Raw genomic sequence first — 16586 nt, 5'->3', positions numbered from 1 at the left:
TTTTCTATATTTGTCTGTGGTTCTTTTTAAAGCAGCAAAGCAACCATCACTGCACATGTCCAGCAGCTGGTGGGGATTCTGGCAAATGCAAATTTTACAGTAGCTATTAGCATAAGGAAGTCATATTTTGACACATCAAATCACACAAAGTACAAATCCCACCACACTTTTGTGAATATTTACCACATTTACCATATTGCAGTCCTTCACACTGAAGAGAAAGATCTTCCATGATCTACCGTGAATAAATAGGTATGAGATGGTATCAGATTGCTTTGTTTAACCATTTCAAAGTTGGTGCTTCACATGCCCTAAAAAACTCCTTTTTTTCAGTCCTATCTAGCGTTTTGATTTAAAACAGCCCTCTGTCTTCCAAACTCTGTAGGATTCATAGAAACTGTCCTATTAAAGGGTCTGTAGCTTGTATCTAATCGAATCATTCTCACCAACTCACTCTGTTGCAACATGAATTACAGTAATCCCTTTTTCTTGTACAGGCAAAAACTCCAAAGTAAGAAATGACCTTTGTGAAAACTCATAAGATGCTTTCTACAACGAGTCCACTTGACATAAAGCCACAAATGACTGACCACAAGTCTTCCGGACTCAGCAGACTCCAGAGCAAAGCTGTTGCTTCCAAAACCAGATAATCCAGTGAAACTAAATAGATTGTTTGGTGGATCAATATCAATATCTTTACAGCTGTTTCTGAGATCAAGAAGAACTATCCCAGCAGTAGTATTTTCATTTATTTCTTTCCTGTTTAAAAGAAAGATGTTTCCCATCAGAGCTCCTTATATTTCTCTTGAATTCTTCATATACTCCATGCCAAAACATCGACTTACTTCCATTTATTTTCTAAGTGAAATCCTAGATCTAAATAGACAACAGCTGATGAAGCAATCTAGAATCTGAACCATATGCTGTGGTGGATAACAGCCCTGTGTAATGAGCAGCCACAGACCCAAAACCAAGACCTTGAAAATCCACTGAACTACAGAAGGCACCATGAGATTTTAATGCTCAAGATTATTTCAGTTCCTAATTTGTATTTTAAAACATCTTTACAACACTCATTTTTTCATTACATTATAATGTTTTCCTGATGAGAAGTTCATTCTTTTCTCCTTAACTAATACCTGGATCATTCTGCTGCCTTGTAAAGCTAGTGTTTCTGGCCCTGCTGTTGACAGTAATGGTCTCAGTGACGCATGTGATGGAATTGGTAATGGAGGGTGCTGATTTTATCTTAATCAAGAAAATAAGAAATAAAAGAATAAAGAACTAACTGAAATGTCATTATGCCCCGATGTTCCCTTGTACAATCCCTATATACAGTCTCTCATTTCCTCCCCCGAAGACTTTTGCCTCATTCAGATGAAAGTTTGAGCTCAATGGACCACAGAGACTGTTGTGCTGTCATCATGGACATTGTAACCAAGTAGCGCTCTGAAGAATTGGATTCTCTCCCTGCTAGTCCATAAAACTACATGATTTAAATGCAAGACATTTATCTTAGCTAGTGAGCAAACAATTTAAACAGATACCCACTACCCAGGAATGTCTCACTGCAGAGGCCTTGGCATGAGATGCTGGGTCTTTATTTGCAGAACAGTCCATCTACCTCTAGTGGCAGTTCTTTGAAAACTACCCTATGCAGTGCTGTGCCCCCTACAGCATGGGCACATCCAGCACTTCAGATGGACAATTTTGACCTCAGTCTTTCTGAGAAATGGAGATAATGTCATACCCTCATCTACAAACATAAGCCAGCTGATCATCATAGAATCATAGATTCTTTAATGTTGGAAAACACCTTTAAAATCGTCTAGTCCAGCCACCAACCCATCCCCACCACGTTCACTAACCATACCCCTCAGTGCCACATCTCCATGCTTCTTGAAAAGCTCACAAAGGTCTCAGAGAGTTCAGAGCCATAGCAAAGTCCATGACTAAGTTACTGTGCACAGACATATATGACAAGAGGCTCTGAGATCTGAGGACCCTAAGTGACGTGCCCTACACTGGGCACTGGTCTGTGGTAACAAGGCAGTACTAAGGCAATCAGAGCATCAATACCTGAAGGTGGAGGGATTGCATTCTGGTGGGTTGTCATTGATATCTCCAATGATGACTGTGATCTCCATTTCACTGAAGTGCCCTCCACGAGGGCTGTCCTCCACCCGGACTATCATGGAGACATTGGGATGGAGCTGCAGGGGAAGGACATCGCGGTCGATTCTCCCGGACACCTGCAGCACTCCAGTTGCTGGGGAAAAGCAGCCAGCAGTTAGATGTTCACCCTCAGGGAAGGCAGTAAGCACTCGTGGTGTACTTGTGGGAGGACAGGATAGCTCAGCAGACAGGTAGCAAGCTGAAGTCTTTTGTTCTCCAGAAATTATGACTGGTTTAACTACTTTTCAAAATGATACAAAATGGCTTTGATAGCTCTAGCGTAAGCCTTTCACAGATAAATACCCACTGCTCAAAAATACACCAGTGGCAACCTCAGCAGAGGGCTTGGAAAGCACTTAGATTTCATTACACTCTCAAGGAAATGGTGCAAGTCAGAGCTGAGTGCACTCACCAAGCAGCAAGCACAATGAGCAGCCCATGCTGTCCTTGTTCTCTAGCTAGTAAGATGGCTTCACTTTCTGCTGTTGTATTTCAAGCACCCTTCAGCACATCTAAATCTACTCATATATCAAAAGATCTGCTCTCAGCTTGTGTCAAGTGCTCTGATCAGCCGTTCAATTAATTACTTTTTCAATTCTGTTAGCCTCTATCCAAAAGAGAGAAAATTGTTCTGGCAGAACACAATACTGTTGCCAGTGTCCTGAGGAGATAAAGGAACAGTTTGTATATCCTCTACCTTTTGGGGCGAAATTGAGAGGGATAGTAGCAATACACAGCCAAAGGGCGCAGGGAATCCAAAGCATGTAAGGATAATCTTGATATCCCACAGCGCTGTGCTGGATGGCATATTCTATCACTGTGATAAACATCTTTAAAACAATAGCAGATGAGAGGCAGAGCAGTCACTGAATTACAGCTCTAGGAGCAAAATCCTCAGGACAGAGATGGGTGCACCCCAGAGAGCATGGGGACATGGAACCAGCACATAGGAGATGACTCTTTAGAATGGCCTCACCTGAATAGTGGCATGAATAAAGCTATGAAGCTGAGCAGCAGTTTTTGTGCATCACAGTGCTAGAGCAGATTTCATGTAGGAGAGAGCAAGCTGTGGTCTAAGTACTTGCAGCCATTGCAAGAGCCCCAGAAAAGTCACTACAACTGTTAGAGAAAAAGGCAGCTGATTCAACTTCCACTCAAGGAATCATCAATCTCCAGCCATAAGAAAACATTTGTCAATAAATCACCTTTGGTCTACTTTCTTTAATATATTTTAGTTAATATTATTCAGCTGATGGAAGAACTTGGCCCTAAAAACATGCTGAGCATTCCTTTTTTATAGGGAGAGACACTAAAGAAAATCAACACTCAGGCAAAAACATCTGTGTGGCCACTCTCTTTTTCGAGAGAGTCAGAAGGCATGTTTTTGTTTGTCTTACATGGATTTATGGAGAAATATGTGTCAGAAGACTGGATGCTGTAGAAAAGTCTGCTAGGAGAGTCTTCATCATCAGGATCTTTAGCTGTTATATTGGCAACAACAGTTCCTGGGCTTTGTTCCTCAGGAATCCTGTAGATTCTTTGTTTTCTGCAAGAGAAAGCAACGTTCATTCAGCAAAAGGCCTGCCTGTGTTTGCAAGAGCAGCTGAGCACAGACTTAGCTGAGCAACCAATTGTAGAGGTAAAGCATTTCGCCATGCTGGGCTTGGAGTTGTTGTCACAGTCAATATCCCAGTCACTGGTTCTGCCAGCTGGACTGCAGCAGCAGCTGAGCTGCAACGTGCGCATTAAGCATGACAGAGCTGCAAAAATAAGTGTCCTTCCCTTTCCCTGCAACTTTTTCATAGTGAATGCAATTTGACTTTCACGGAATTGTGGAAACTAAAGATGGACAGGGCTGTTCAGTCAAGCAGTCTGTCTCCCTGTAGAATCACCAACCTGTCATTTCCTGTAAATTGTTATTTTCCAGGAGAAAAACAAAAATAGAAGCAGTAACACAGTTATATTTTGGAGTGAATGTTGGAGGCATATGGGGTGCAACAGCATTACTAAAAGTCATGGGCTGCTCCTCAGGTAGAGGCAAGAAAGAACATTCCTGTGGCTGCCCTGCTGATGTCCCCATGATGTTGCTCCAATTTCCCAACGTCTGTCTGATTCATTTTAAATACAGATGCTGTTTGGCATGCCAGTGCTCCCAGATTTCCCATGTAGTGAGTTTTATGGCTCAGATATGGTCTGGCAGGCAATTGTGTAGGATTGTTTATAATGGTTGCAACTGCGTGTTCACATAGGCACTAAGGTATGCAGTTATGGTACTTGACCCATGTGCTAAAACAGGTATGGACAAGCATACAGAAACTGTGCAAAGACTATGTGAAAGGTGATTTATTCTCCTGAAATGCATGAATACACAAAACATCTACTTCCAAAAGTCAAAGGGAGTTGAAGAAGCTCAACAGTTCAAAGAAGCATTAGGAGCATGTTTCAAGACAGAAGCTTTTTTGTACATTTTAAACTGCCACCACAAACTGACTAGTGCATAGTTCCTAGTTCAGGAAGACATGAGCTTTATGCTCCAGAGAGGAATCACAACTCTGACCTCTCTCCACAGCTCTATCTTCACAGCCCTGCCAATCTTGTATGTGCCACTGCCTTGTCCCTACCATACAGATCTCTCAGGAAGGAGTGGGCCATTCTCAAGAATGTGCCCATTACACCAAGGGCTCATACAGCTGGGCAGGAGCTGGAACCATCTCCTACACAGCCATGTCTGGGCTGTGTCCTGCTGTCAGAAGACCCACCACTTGCCAGTCGTATTTTACAGCACAGTTCAAGCAGACCTTTTAGACACTGTAATATAGTTGCGAAGGAAGCACGTATTTGTTTTGTTGTCCTCTTTGTTTTCTTGACTCCACAAGTTTTCCACTGATTTTAGCAGCCAGAATTTCAAAAGGGTGAATGCTGATGCAGTGTTGTGAACACCAAAAACAGATGTGCCTGCATATACCACGGGAACAATTAGAAAGACCCTTTGAAACTCTGCTCTTGACAGCTTTGATCAGGAGAAAATAAAGAAGGTTTGCTAACTTGTCAAGTTTTCCAACTCCCATCTCAGCACTAATTATTATAGTGTCAGAAAACACATAGTCCCAGCATGCAGCTCACATTTTAGCAGGGTGAGGGCATGCATGTACATAGTGAGGACAGCTCACAAAGAGTAATTTAATTTCAAGCTCTTTACAAACTGAGCTTCTATTTTTGGTCCCTCTAAGAGGGAAAAGATTCAAACAAATACCATGCCTTATTTGTGTCATACAACAACTAAGTCTTAGACATTAGGTGTTATGGATACTCCACTCACAAGTAGATAAATATTTAAAAGAGCTCCTTCAGCATTCCAGACATAAGGATAAATAAACAGAAATGGCAACATTTGGATGAAATAATCAGTCTAGAAACACAATGTGCAAATGTTGGCACTGGAAAGTGGATTCCTGCTGCTTGTACAGCACTGTGGATAGAGCTGCTAACCTTTTTGGTTACTTCATACATGAAGTTCAAGTAGCAACAAAAATATCCATCTCTCTCTTTAATACTTCATTCTTCCATTTCCCTAGGTTCTCTATCGCTCTGCCAGCAAGGTCTGGATCCTTGACCTCAGCCTACACAGCACCCAGAGGACTGCTCCAAACCAATGCCCAGTGACCTTTTGGCATGGTCCAGGTGCTAGGACTTAGAATCATAAAGACTGGAAAAGACCTCTAAGATCATCCAGTCCAACTGTCCAACTACCACCAGTATTACTCACCAAACCATGTCCCTGATTACCATATCTACACATTTCTTGAACACCTTCAGGGATGGTGATTCCATCGCCTCCATGGGCAGCCTGTTCCAATTCCTCACCACTCTTTCTGAGAAGAAATGTTTTCTAATGGCCATCTTGAACATCCATTAGCTCAACTTGAGGCCATTCCCTCTCGTCCTATCACTGCTACCTGAAAGAAGAGGCTGACCTCCACCTTGTCACAGCCTCCTTTCAGGCAGTTGTAGAGAACGATAAGGCCTCCCCTGAGCCTCCTCTTCTCCAGACCAAACCATCCCAGATCCCTCAGCCACTCCCCATCAGACTTGTGTTCCAGACACTTCACATCTCTGTTGCCCTTCTCTGGACATGCTTCAGAGCCTCAACATCTTTCTTGTAGTGAGGGGCCCAAAACTGAACACAACACGTGAGGTGCAACCTCACCAGAGCTGAGTACACCCACCTCCCTGTCCAGCTGACTACATGATTTCTGAAACAAGCCGGGTTGGCACTAGCCTTCTTGAACACACTGCTGGCTCATGTTCAGTCAAGTGTCAGTCAATACACCCAGATCCTTCTCCTCCATGCAGATTTTCAGCCACTCTGCCCCAGCCAAGCCTGTAGCAATACATGCAGTTGTTGTGATCAAAATGCAGAACTTGGCACTTGGTCTTGTTGTAGCTCATACAATCAGCCTCAGCCCAGTGATTCAACCTGCCCAGATCCCTCTGTAGGGCCTTCCTACCATGTGGATTGACTCTTTCTCCCAGCTTAGTGTCATCTGCAAACTTACTGATGGTGCTCTCAATTCTCTCATCCAAATAATCAATAAAATATTGAACAGGACAGGCCCCAGTACCAACCCCTGGGGAACACCACTCGTGACCAGTCACTAACTGGATTTAACTCTGTTCATTTTACTCCCTGGGCTCAGCCTGCAGCCAGCTCTTTACCCAGCAAAGAGTGTAGCTGTCCAAGCCTTGGGCTGCCAGCTCTTTCCATAAGTGGCAGGAGAGATCTCACCATAAATACTCTCACTGGGGACCTTCTACAGCCTCAGGATCAGAAGATATAAAGAGAACATCTAGAATCCAATTAATGTCTCACACAGAATGACAGAGATAAATCAACTGCAAAATCAGACCAATTCTACAAGAACTGTGCTTGTCAGCTTCCTGATTCAGAAACCATTTGTTCACTGTGCTTACCACCACAAAATAGCCCCCTGGTAGCACATAGGTATTCTTTCCTATTTCTCAAATTTTCAACAATGTTCTTTATTTCAACTAAAGCTCCATTAATTTTCAAAAGCTATTTCTGACTTCTGTGGTATGATACAACAATTTCCTGCTTATGACAGTCAGGAATGGCAATGTTTCAAAGAGGACTAAGGTCGCTACACGTGTGTGTGGCTGAGAAGAAGAGGAAAAGGCAGATCAAAAGTGAGACCTTTTTATGTCTAGACATTTCTGCATGAATAAACATTATTACAGTGAAACACACATCTGCATGAAGAGTAAATTCTGTATGATTGTATTCACATGGGCTAAAACTCAGGCCTTTGTCTAAACTTGTCCAAGGGTCTTTGCACAGCTTTGACCTCTACTTGCTGACAAGTACAAGCCTGCTCAGCTGCCCTTAGTGAGAGAGCAGAACCTGCAAAACTTAAAACTAATAAAAATACAAATAATAAAAAAGGGAAATGAAAGCAAATCTTTTCAGTAAAAGGAGACATGACAAAATGAAAACACTGTTCTTGGTAGTACTGTGTTGCTGTATTAGTTTGCCCTCTGTGACACCCTCCCATTGGTGCCAAGGCAGTAAAGGTGGGAAAACATCTACATTCTCAGTGCAATGGAAGTTTTTCACTCACGTGGTAAAGTAAGGGCTTTCGTCATCGATGTTAATTATATTTATATTCACTGTTCTAGTGGAGTTTAGTCCTTCTGGATCTGTCACTGTTATATTTAAAAAATAGCTGTTAAATAAGAAAACAAAACAAGAATCACTCTTTGGCTACATAGAAAAGCATTGCCTACTGCAAGCACATGGATAAGAGAAATTCTCACCAGTGTGGATCCTTCTCGTAATCTATTTTTTTTCTTGAAAAAATGTCTCCATTTTCCAAGACCCGGAATGGCACTGATTCAGGGAGTGGTGAATACTGAAATGAAGAAGAGAATGAATTAGTTTCTGCATCATTTTGTTTGAGCATCCCTCTGGTTGTGCACTGCTTTGCATAAGGGCTGAGGCACAGCGCAGTGTCTGACCCAGAACTGCATGATGAAGCATGGAGACACACAGATGCATTTCCCTCTTTGGGTCCAGCTCCTGAATGCGCTCCTTTATATAACAACAGCCAACAAGGAAGAGCTGCAAAACAATTCTTAGCTAAGTGCTGCTACTTTTCTCCTTTCTGCAAACAAAGTTATCATTTCCAGGGATTTTTGCTGATATCCAGAGTATTTTACAATATGTTAATCCATTTGCTTAACTCAGGGTCACAGTGTGCCCTGGGATTGTCACAAAAATGAGATTCCTTTGCCTTGTGACCAGTTTCCTTACTGTCTCGTATGAAAGAATTTACATTGTGAGATAGAAGATTAAAAACTTTACATACTTTCAGTCATTCTATTCTACTAAAAATGTTCTGAAGACTTTTTCTTTTTTTTTTAAATACATGATTCCTACTATATCTCTGATTAACTGCATCAAATTCTGCCTTCAATGCCCCTTAATTTTGGAATGCTGAGAATTCAAAATACAATTTGTGTTCAAACATTGAGGCTGGATTTCCTCAATTCCTTATTGACAACGCTTCAACCTTTTCCAGTGTTCCTGATGATGAAGTGTGTTGTTGGAAGAGGCAATTAGCACTTCAGATACAGCAGTTGATATAATTTCTGGGTTTTTTTTCCCCGGCTTACTTTGAGTTCACCATTTTCAGGATCTGTTGCATTGACTCTGTAGATGAGTCCAGGAGGCATTCCTTCCAAGACATAGATCCTCACAGCTGCATGGATAGAAGTGCACACAGTGTTAATTGCACAAGAATGAAGGGCGCACCAGCAAGAAGACTGACATTCTGAAGCTGTCTGGGTGCATTACTGTCTGATGTGTGCTCTCACTTCACCAGCGCCCTTTCAAAATTCTCACAAGAACGAACACAAACACTCAAAAGATTAAAAGGAAAAATGTGTAGACATCCCTCACTGGTAGTTGAGAAAGACTGATCTGTAAATAAGGTCTTCCCTGAGCTGCTCAATGGGTATGGAGCACAACTGCATTTTGTAGACACATGTCTGTCTCAGCCATGCAGATGGGGAGAACAAGATCTGTTCTCCATCCCCATCCCTTTCACACCCTCCCCTGCCCCCTGCCAGGAGAGTTCAAAGCCTTTCCTCTTCATTTATGCTTTTCTTTTACATCTGTGGGGTGAATACATGGTAGATGGCCTGTGCTTAATCTCCTGCCTTACTCAGAGCAAGGGGTATTCCTCCACAACTTTGCTGCCCCACACTCAGCCACTGGCAGCTGGCTCAGGCACAGTGGTGAGTGGAACAACAGCTCCTTAGATCCCATTATTTGCTTTCTGCCCTTTGTGTCTGCTGAACCTGGCATTTCTGGACTATTAATTGCTGCTGTGACCCCTGCTGACTGCTGCTTCTCATCACAGCAGTGGGAAACCCAGTGCAGCATAATGAGTTGTTCCCAGAGGACAACAATACAAATATAAGGTTTAATGAGAGGGAGATGCTTTTTAATAACCAACGAATGCGCAATTAGTGTCTAATTGTGGCTGGTACTGTTAACTACAGCCATGCAGTTAGACAGATCAGACATCTGTGCTCACCAATTTATGGCAGCTCTAGCTGAGAGTTAAGCTGATGCACTTATTTGTAACAAGCTCTCACGTAGTATGTTTCATGCTGTGCCAATCCCCTGAAGTGTCACATTTAATTATTATTAGATTCCATCAGCACCCATGATACAGAAGACACCCTCAACACTGAGAAGATGACACAGCCTCTTCCCTTGGGGAAGCTAATTTGCCTTACAAACTAAATGTATGGAACGGAGCATCCGCATGCTCGTTGGCATTGGAGAAGCGGCTGTGCTGTGGCCGTGCTGTGCTGAGCTCAACCCTGCGGACAGCCTAGCAGCACCCACACAGCCAGCTGCAGCCCATGTAGCACTGCCATTCTGGGTCTGGGGGTTTGTCAGCCACTCCCAAACACCTATCATGAGCAGATGAGTGTGATATTCTCATACTGAAGAAAAAAAAAACAATATAAGGAAGACATTTTTTACAATAAGGGCAGTGAGGCACTGGAACAGGTTGCTTAGAGAGGTGGTGGATGCTCCATTCAGGGTCAGACTGGACAGGGCTCTGAGCACCTGATCTAGCTGTAGGTGTCCCTGTGCACTGCAGGGGAGTTAGACTAGGTGGTCTTTACGGGTCTCTTCCAACTCAAATGATTCAATGATTCTATGATTCTATGATTGAATGTCCTTGCCTAAGTGCTATTGTGGATCCAGACGCGCAGCCCTGTTGTTGATGCTGTTGCAGACTTTTCCTTTTTGCATCTTTGTGACCTGAAAGCAAACCTGGTTTCCTGTGTGTACAAATTTTTGCACAGCCACAGTATACACTTTTTTACATTTATCTTCCCTCTTCAAATCCGTCCAGTTTCAACAGCACAGATCCATACTGTATAGGCTGCATCCCTATCAAACTTCAGGTTCACAATTCATATCTCAAGGGCACTTAATCTCATAAAAAAAAAAACCACCAAAAACAAACAAACAAACAAAAAGATAAAACATACAAATATAAATAAAGGAACATTTAAATGTCTTAATCATTTAAATGTCTTAATGCATTTAAATGTCTTAATCAATTTTAGTCAAATCTTCAAGAAAACTAAAAGAGCATTTCTGGAGATGAAGCATGCCAAATATTCGTGCAAAATAAAGCTTTGATAGAAACAGCATCCTGTTCCACACTTGTTTTTGTATTTGGACCACTTTAACTACAGGCATTGTGTGCTATTAAATTCTGTATCTGATGCCATCTTTTTGAGTGCTGCTCTTTTCAGATCTTACTTTGAATTGCCATATTTCCCCAAAACACAGGACGTTCATTCTTATCTGCTACTTGGACAGTTAGTGTATTGAGGTCAGTCCTCCCAGCAGTATCTTCAACAAAAATCTGTAAATCAAAGCGCTTTGGCATAGTTTCATAATCTAGGATAGGGTTTCCTGTGGTAACAACCTGAAAATAAAAATCAATATTATTAGCACATCTTGCAAGAGATGTAAGTTACAGTCTGTAGGAGTGAATGCAAGGAACATCAACAAGCAGTGAGCATTTTAGATTATCTTCCTCTTACTGACACAGCTCTTGCCAGTGCAAGAAACATGAGGGAAAAAAGGACAGGCAGACCAAAAAGTTGTGACTGTGGAGCAATGCAAGGATCTATTGTGTGAGGGACAGTCTGGGGAGCAGAAAGCCCAGCAGGAACTGTCCTGCCCTGAAGGCAGTGTGTTGCCTTCATGACCACAAGCACATCTCCTTTGCAGGAAGGATCATGCAGCAGGAGTATGTAGAGCCCAGCAGGAACAAGGCCCTTCCCTTTGTAAGTGGGTCTGGGAGAAGACTTGCAGGAAACCACAGGAAGGAATGAGCACACTGCATGAAAGTGAGACCAGAACTGCTTGGGGAAATTGAACTAATTAAAAATTAACACAGTCCTTATGCCTGATAATGCAAATGTTTGATTTGTTGAGATTTTTTTGAAAGGCTTCCAGCTCATCAGCCCTTAAAATAGAAGGTGATAATCAAATGGCTTGGCTTGGAAGGGAGCTTAAAGCCTACCAGTCCCTTTCTTGTGCTGGGGGCCCTAGGCCTGAACGTAGGCCTGGACCAGAGCAAGAGCAGGATGCTGAAAGTTGTATGCTACAATCCTCACTGTGAAAACTAATAAAGAAGCAAGAACTTTCCTTTCTTGATACAAGAAAGGAAAATGTAGCTGCTAACTTTGTGAATCTAGATGATCTCTTTTGAAGTTGCACTTGTAAAGAGTGGCTTTGGACTGGCATTGACTGTGAGTGGCTTACTTTGGTTCCAGGCAGGAGCAATGCTAACTGATAAAGGCAGCATCCACACACCTGAAGCAGCTGCAGATAGCGTGAGCAGCATCTTGAGTCCCTCCATAACTGCCCACCCCTCACTCCACATGAGAATCTCACTGCTCCTTGCTTTCCCCTTCAGTCCTGGGGAGCAGAGGGAGCATCACATCAAGATAGCTTTGAGCAACAGTCTATTTTCATTCTCTCAGCACAGTGTTTATATCTCAGTAACAAGGACATTCTCAGAAACCCCAAAACATATCAAGAAGTGTGATATTGCCCAGACTTGCTGCAAAAGGGCTTGGTTCACAAATACATGAGAACCTGTGCTAACAGGTACTTACCTGAAGTTGTAGGCCCCATACCTTACGTACAAAATACTGCTTGTATCTTAGCAAAGATTTAGTGGTAATAAGAAGAGCTGAGGTATCTAATTTTGGACCACATTACTCTTGAAAGATGTGGTACAAATTCACTAAAAATAGTGTAAATAAATAAAAGTATCAAAATTCATCAAATAAACTAACTACGGACACTCATAAGCATTTATCCTTGCCTTGCGGGTTGCACATATTCAGTCAACTGCTAGCTTGCACAATTTGTATGTAGCTTTCTTTATGAGTTTCTCATGACTGATATTCACTGGCTCAAACACCTCATTCCAGTTCCTCAAGTGGGTTAGGAAACCCCAGTACCAATTACTGTTCAGTCAAGTTATACAAAGTCCTCAGAGGCAATTTAAGTAATGGGACTGTGGTAAGAAATGATGATAAGCTGGCACTTTGGAGTGACAGAGACTTCTAGCTATTTGCAAGGTCATTTTTCCTTCAGATTAGTTTTCCAGTCCCACTCATCAAGAAGCACAGTGCTGCACACCTTGTAGATGGCACAGGACAGGAATGAGCGGGCATAGAAAAGGACTATATTTTGCAGCAGAAGAGACAGCTTTAATTCAAAATGACACAATACAGACTAGGAAGTGAGAAACACTTTTCTTTCAAGAAATCTCCTTGGAAACACCCAGGAAAGCGTACTAAATTATTTTTCAAGACTCTACTCAGTATGTATCTGTGTCTTTCAAAGGTGCTCAAGAGCATCACTGTTGAGGCTCAGACACACAAGTGGGCTGCATTGGGGTGACAAGCATCATGCCTCTGAACACTCATTGCCAGTGGCAAACGTGAGGCAATGCTGGCTAATTTATCCGACAATGAAAGCTAGCTGGAGCCAATAGAAACTTCCTTGCATTTGACACAGAACAAGAGCACACAATAGATAGAAATAGATCAGGGATGTGTGGAAGTGTGATAACTTTGTACCTCCAAGTGACTTCCTCATGGGTCACAGCTCTCATTCAGTGTTAAACACAGCTTTGATCTGACTCAGCTTACGCTGTTTTGGAAGTGAGTCAAACTCATTTCAGTTCTAGGTGGGAGTGTCCAAACAGGAGCTCCATGTGATTTAAATAATCCACTTTAAATTCACAGCAACTCCATATTAAGTAGGTTGAAAAACTTACAGATAACTACAGATAAACTCACAAAACAGAACTCAGTCCTATATGCCCTTGTGATTATTGTGATGAGTGTTTCTGCCTAGATGCAATTAAAATTGCAATCACTATTGTTACCCGTTTATCGTATCTATTGCAGTATGTCCAAATAGCACTACAGTCTGCATTTACAACACTTTTCTGATTAACGGATGAGTCACTGTGCACTGCCAATTCTCAGCAATCCAGGAGCCATGAGCCAAAAGGACAGAGCATTGCTCAAGCTGAACAGAAAACTCACCCTGTACACAAGATCTCCTGCGGATACAATAGCAAATGCTTCCGTAAGTGGATTCGAATTTACTATGGTAGGATGTATTGCAACAACTCCAGAAGACAATGGAGAACCAGTTATGTTGAAGGTATAAACGGAAACACCAGCTGGTGCATTTTCTTCAACAGTACTTGTTGCAGGTAAGCCCCTAAGCAGTGGGGTTCTTCTTCCTGTAAGATGAAAATGATTGAAAAATTACTTCTAGGAGTCTCAGAGTGGCAAGAGCACACAGCTACTGCCAAGAGGTGTCAAGAGCACAAAATGCCCTGATTCTCCTTTTGCTGATGAAATGTGGTGTTGCACTGCAGTAAACCCATTACTAACGGCAGAAGAATTGATCTTTTCTTTGATTCAGTACTATGCTATTGTCACCTCAGATAGCTGATGTTTAAGCAGTATTGCCTTCATATCTCCAAACTGGCAGCATACCTCAATGAGACTGAGAAGGACTGAATGCTGATGGCTTATCCAAAACACTTGCCAAGAAAGCTGGCTGCTGTCAGTAAAACTTTTCGTGCACTGCATGCCAGGACGGCAGTGGACCCTGCTCACCAAAAGGCCAGGCTGCTCATATCCCAGCAACTACTGCAGCAAAAGTATCATGAAGTCTATTTTTGCTGGGCAGCTGCAAGGTAGAAAGCTTCTAGGGGGACTGTTCTGAGGCTATCAGGTCTGCAGCATGTTTGCAAGTGTGTGCTCAGCCTAAGCCTTAGGAATGCCAAAGGGAAATGTGTTGTGTTGCAACACCTCTGAATGGTGAGAAGGAGCCACGCGCCTACTCATGTGGCTGGGGAAGAATGGCCTACATCAGCCGCCAGAGAGGCCTTACAATTGCCATTCCTCAATGGTGGTAGGGCCTTTAATCTGGAGGGAAGAAATCAGCTCCAAGAGTTTCAAATGGCATTAGAAGAAGCCTTGGTGATTTTTGCCTTAAACTATCAAAAATCTTGTTTCTCTGACTCACTAGTGACCTTTTGGAGCAGATTACAAATGATTTGTGTTTGTGTGACAGACATTGCTTCTGTTACTGAACTCTCAAATAATCATTCCCTATAGGACCACAGACCCTGTGTCCTAGTTTCTTTGCTTCCCAAGAAGCAAACACAATAGTGATAGGTGAGTCCATGAGGCAAAGCAGGGAGTATGGTCCCTCTTTCCTAAACCCAGTGAAGGACTAATCTTGTATCAATGTTCTTAAAGATTCTGGAAATCATTGTCAACAAACATTGCCTTTGTAAATGAGATTGTGCTGAGAGTGCTTTCTGGGAATACACTTTCACAAGTGGAGTTGAGTGCTGAATGTAACCTGTGGGCAGTATTCAGTATCCAGTACTTAAAACAAGTCACAGTTCATTGACAGAAACCATTTAGAAAGTCTATTAAATCATTTATAACATTTAGAAATGTAGGGAGAAAAACGTTTATATTTTCATATTATCTCTGAATAGTTCCTTGGCTGTTTACTAGGATTTGTCTTTTAGTCTTTCTAAACCATAAGTGCTTACTTTTTGCTCTTTTTTTTTTAACTGAAATTTTCTATACTGTATCTAAATGGCTTCTTCTTTCAGCTGACTTTACAAAAGCCCTCTCTCTGTTTCCACAAATCCTTGGTTACGTCCTCACTTCAGAGCATGAACTATGCTTGAATAAATTTAATACATTATTTATCAGAATTACCAGTCCCAATCATTAACAAATTCTGAGCCCAATATAAAGCAGTTATGAGAATGGCTTTTGGAAGTATATGTATATTCAAGCCCTAATTACCTGTGATTCATTAACATTCACAGAGGGCTTGAGTCATATCTTCAAGCTATTCTCTTCCCATAACCACATGGGTTAGACAAACACTGTTCTTCAGGACCAGTTGAGATTCACATGCAGTGCCCTGACAAACTGCAGGGGAGCATCAAAGAAAACACCAAATACTGTCAGTCTTCTGAGGACTGGAAGAATTCTTTCAGTTTCTTGAGAGCAAGGTGATGCTACCTGAGAAGACAGCTTGCTACAAGCAACTCCATCAGTCACACAGATTGCAGTTTGTAGATCCATTTTAAGTTGCTAACATGTATGTACTGTCAAACTTTTTGTGTTTTTACAGTGAGCAAAAATACTGATACCCTCCTAATATTCTCCATAAGTGTTTTTCTGTTCAGTTTTACTTCATCAAATAGAAATGCTAACAATATTTGAAAGAACAATGCTACAATATTAAGAGTAGATAGCATTTCTGGCAGAACTGACCTCCTTTCCCACTCCAACACTGTCACACTGAGCAGCAGCTATTGCACACTGAAGTGCCACTTCCAGAAAAAAAGTCTTGTGAGGGGTCATATTCTCTTCATTATACTGCTGTAACCACTGCTGTAATCTATTTCAGTAGGAAAATAATTGTTACTTGATTTTTTCCATTCGTGTCTGATCCCTAAATATGCATTATAAAGTTCCCAAGAGAAAGTACAACAGCCAACAGTGTTCTAATTTTAGCAGTGTAATGAAATCATGTTCTTACCAGATACTACTCCCAGCAAAATGAAGAGAAGGAACGTGCTCTTCATCGTCTTTACAACCCTGTCCTTCGGGTTCTCAGGATGCCAACTAAAGGAAGACCATGGCGTGTTTTCCCTCCTTTACAATCAGCTCCACCTAAATTCTTCCTCTTTGTCATGTGGCATGAGGAATGAAACAAA

General features: G+C 42.0%; 1 protein-coding gene across 1 annotated transcript in view; it reads right to left on the bottom strand.

Moving 5' to 3' along the window:
* CDHR3 (cadherin related family member 3) overlaps positions 1–16586 on the bottom strand; it is a 31785-nt gene extending 15199 nt beyond the window's left edge. Inside the window, exons 1-9 of the mRNA XM_085217139.1 lie at positions 16409–16586; positions 13864–14066; positions 11045–11213; positions 8866–8951; positions 8008–8102; positions 7812–7916; positions 3573–3721; positions 2080–2269; positions 591–759 (exon numbers count right to left, since the gene is read on the bottom strand). Of these exons, the coding sequence (XP_085073265.1) occupies positions 591–759; positions 2080–2269; positions 3573–3721; positions 7812–7916; positions 8008–8102; positions 8866–8951; positions 11045–11213; positions 13864–14066; positions 16409–16454 (1212 nt within the window). The 5' untranslated portion in view covers positions 16455–16586. The remainder of the gene's footprint in view (positions 1–590; positions 760–2079; positions 2270–3572; positions 3722–7811; positions 7917–8007; positions 8103–8865; positions 8952–11044; positions 11214–13863; positions 14067–16408) is intronic.

This window comes from Meleagris gallopavo, chromosome 1 (assembly GCF_905368555.1).
Source record: "Meleagris gallopavo chromosome 1, MGAL_WU_HG_1.1, whole genome shotgun sequence".
NCBI lineage: Eukaryota > Metazoa > Chordata > Aves > Galliformes > Phasianidae > Meleagris > Meleagris gallopavo.
This window is presented reverse-complemented; position numbering and strand designations above follow the sequence as displayed.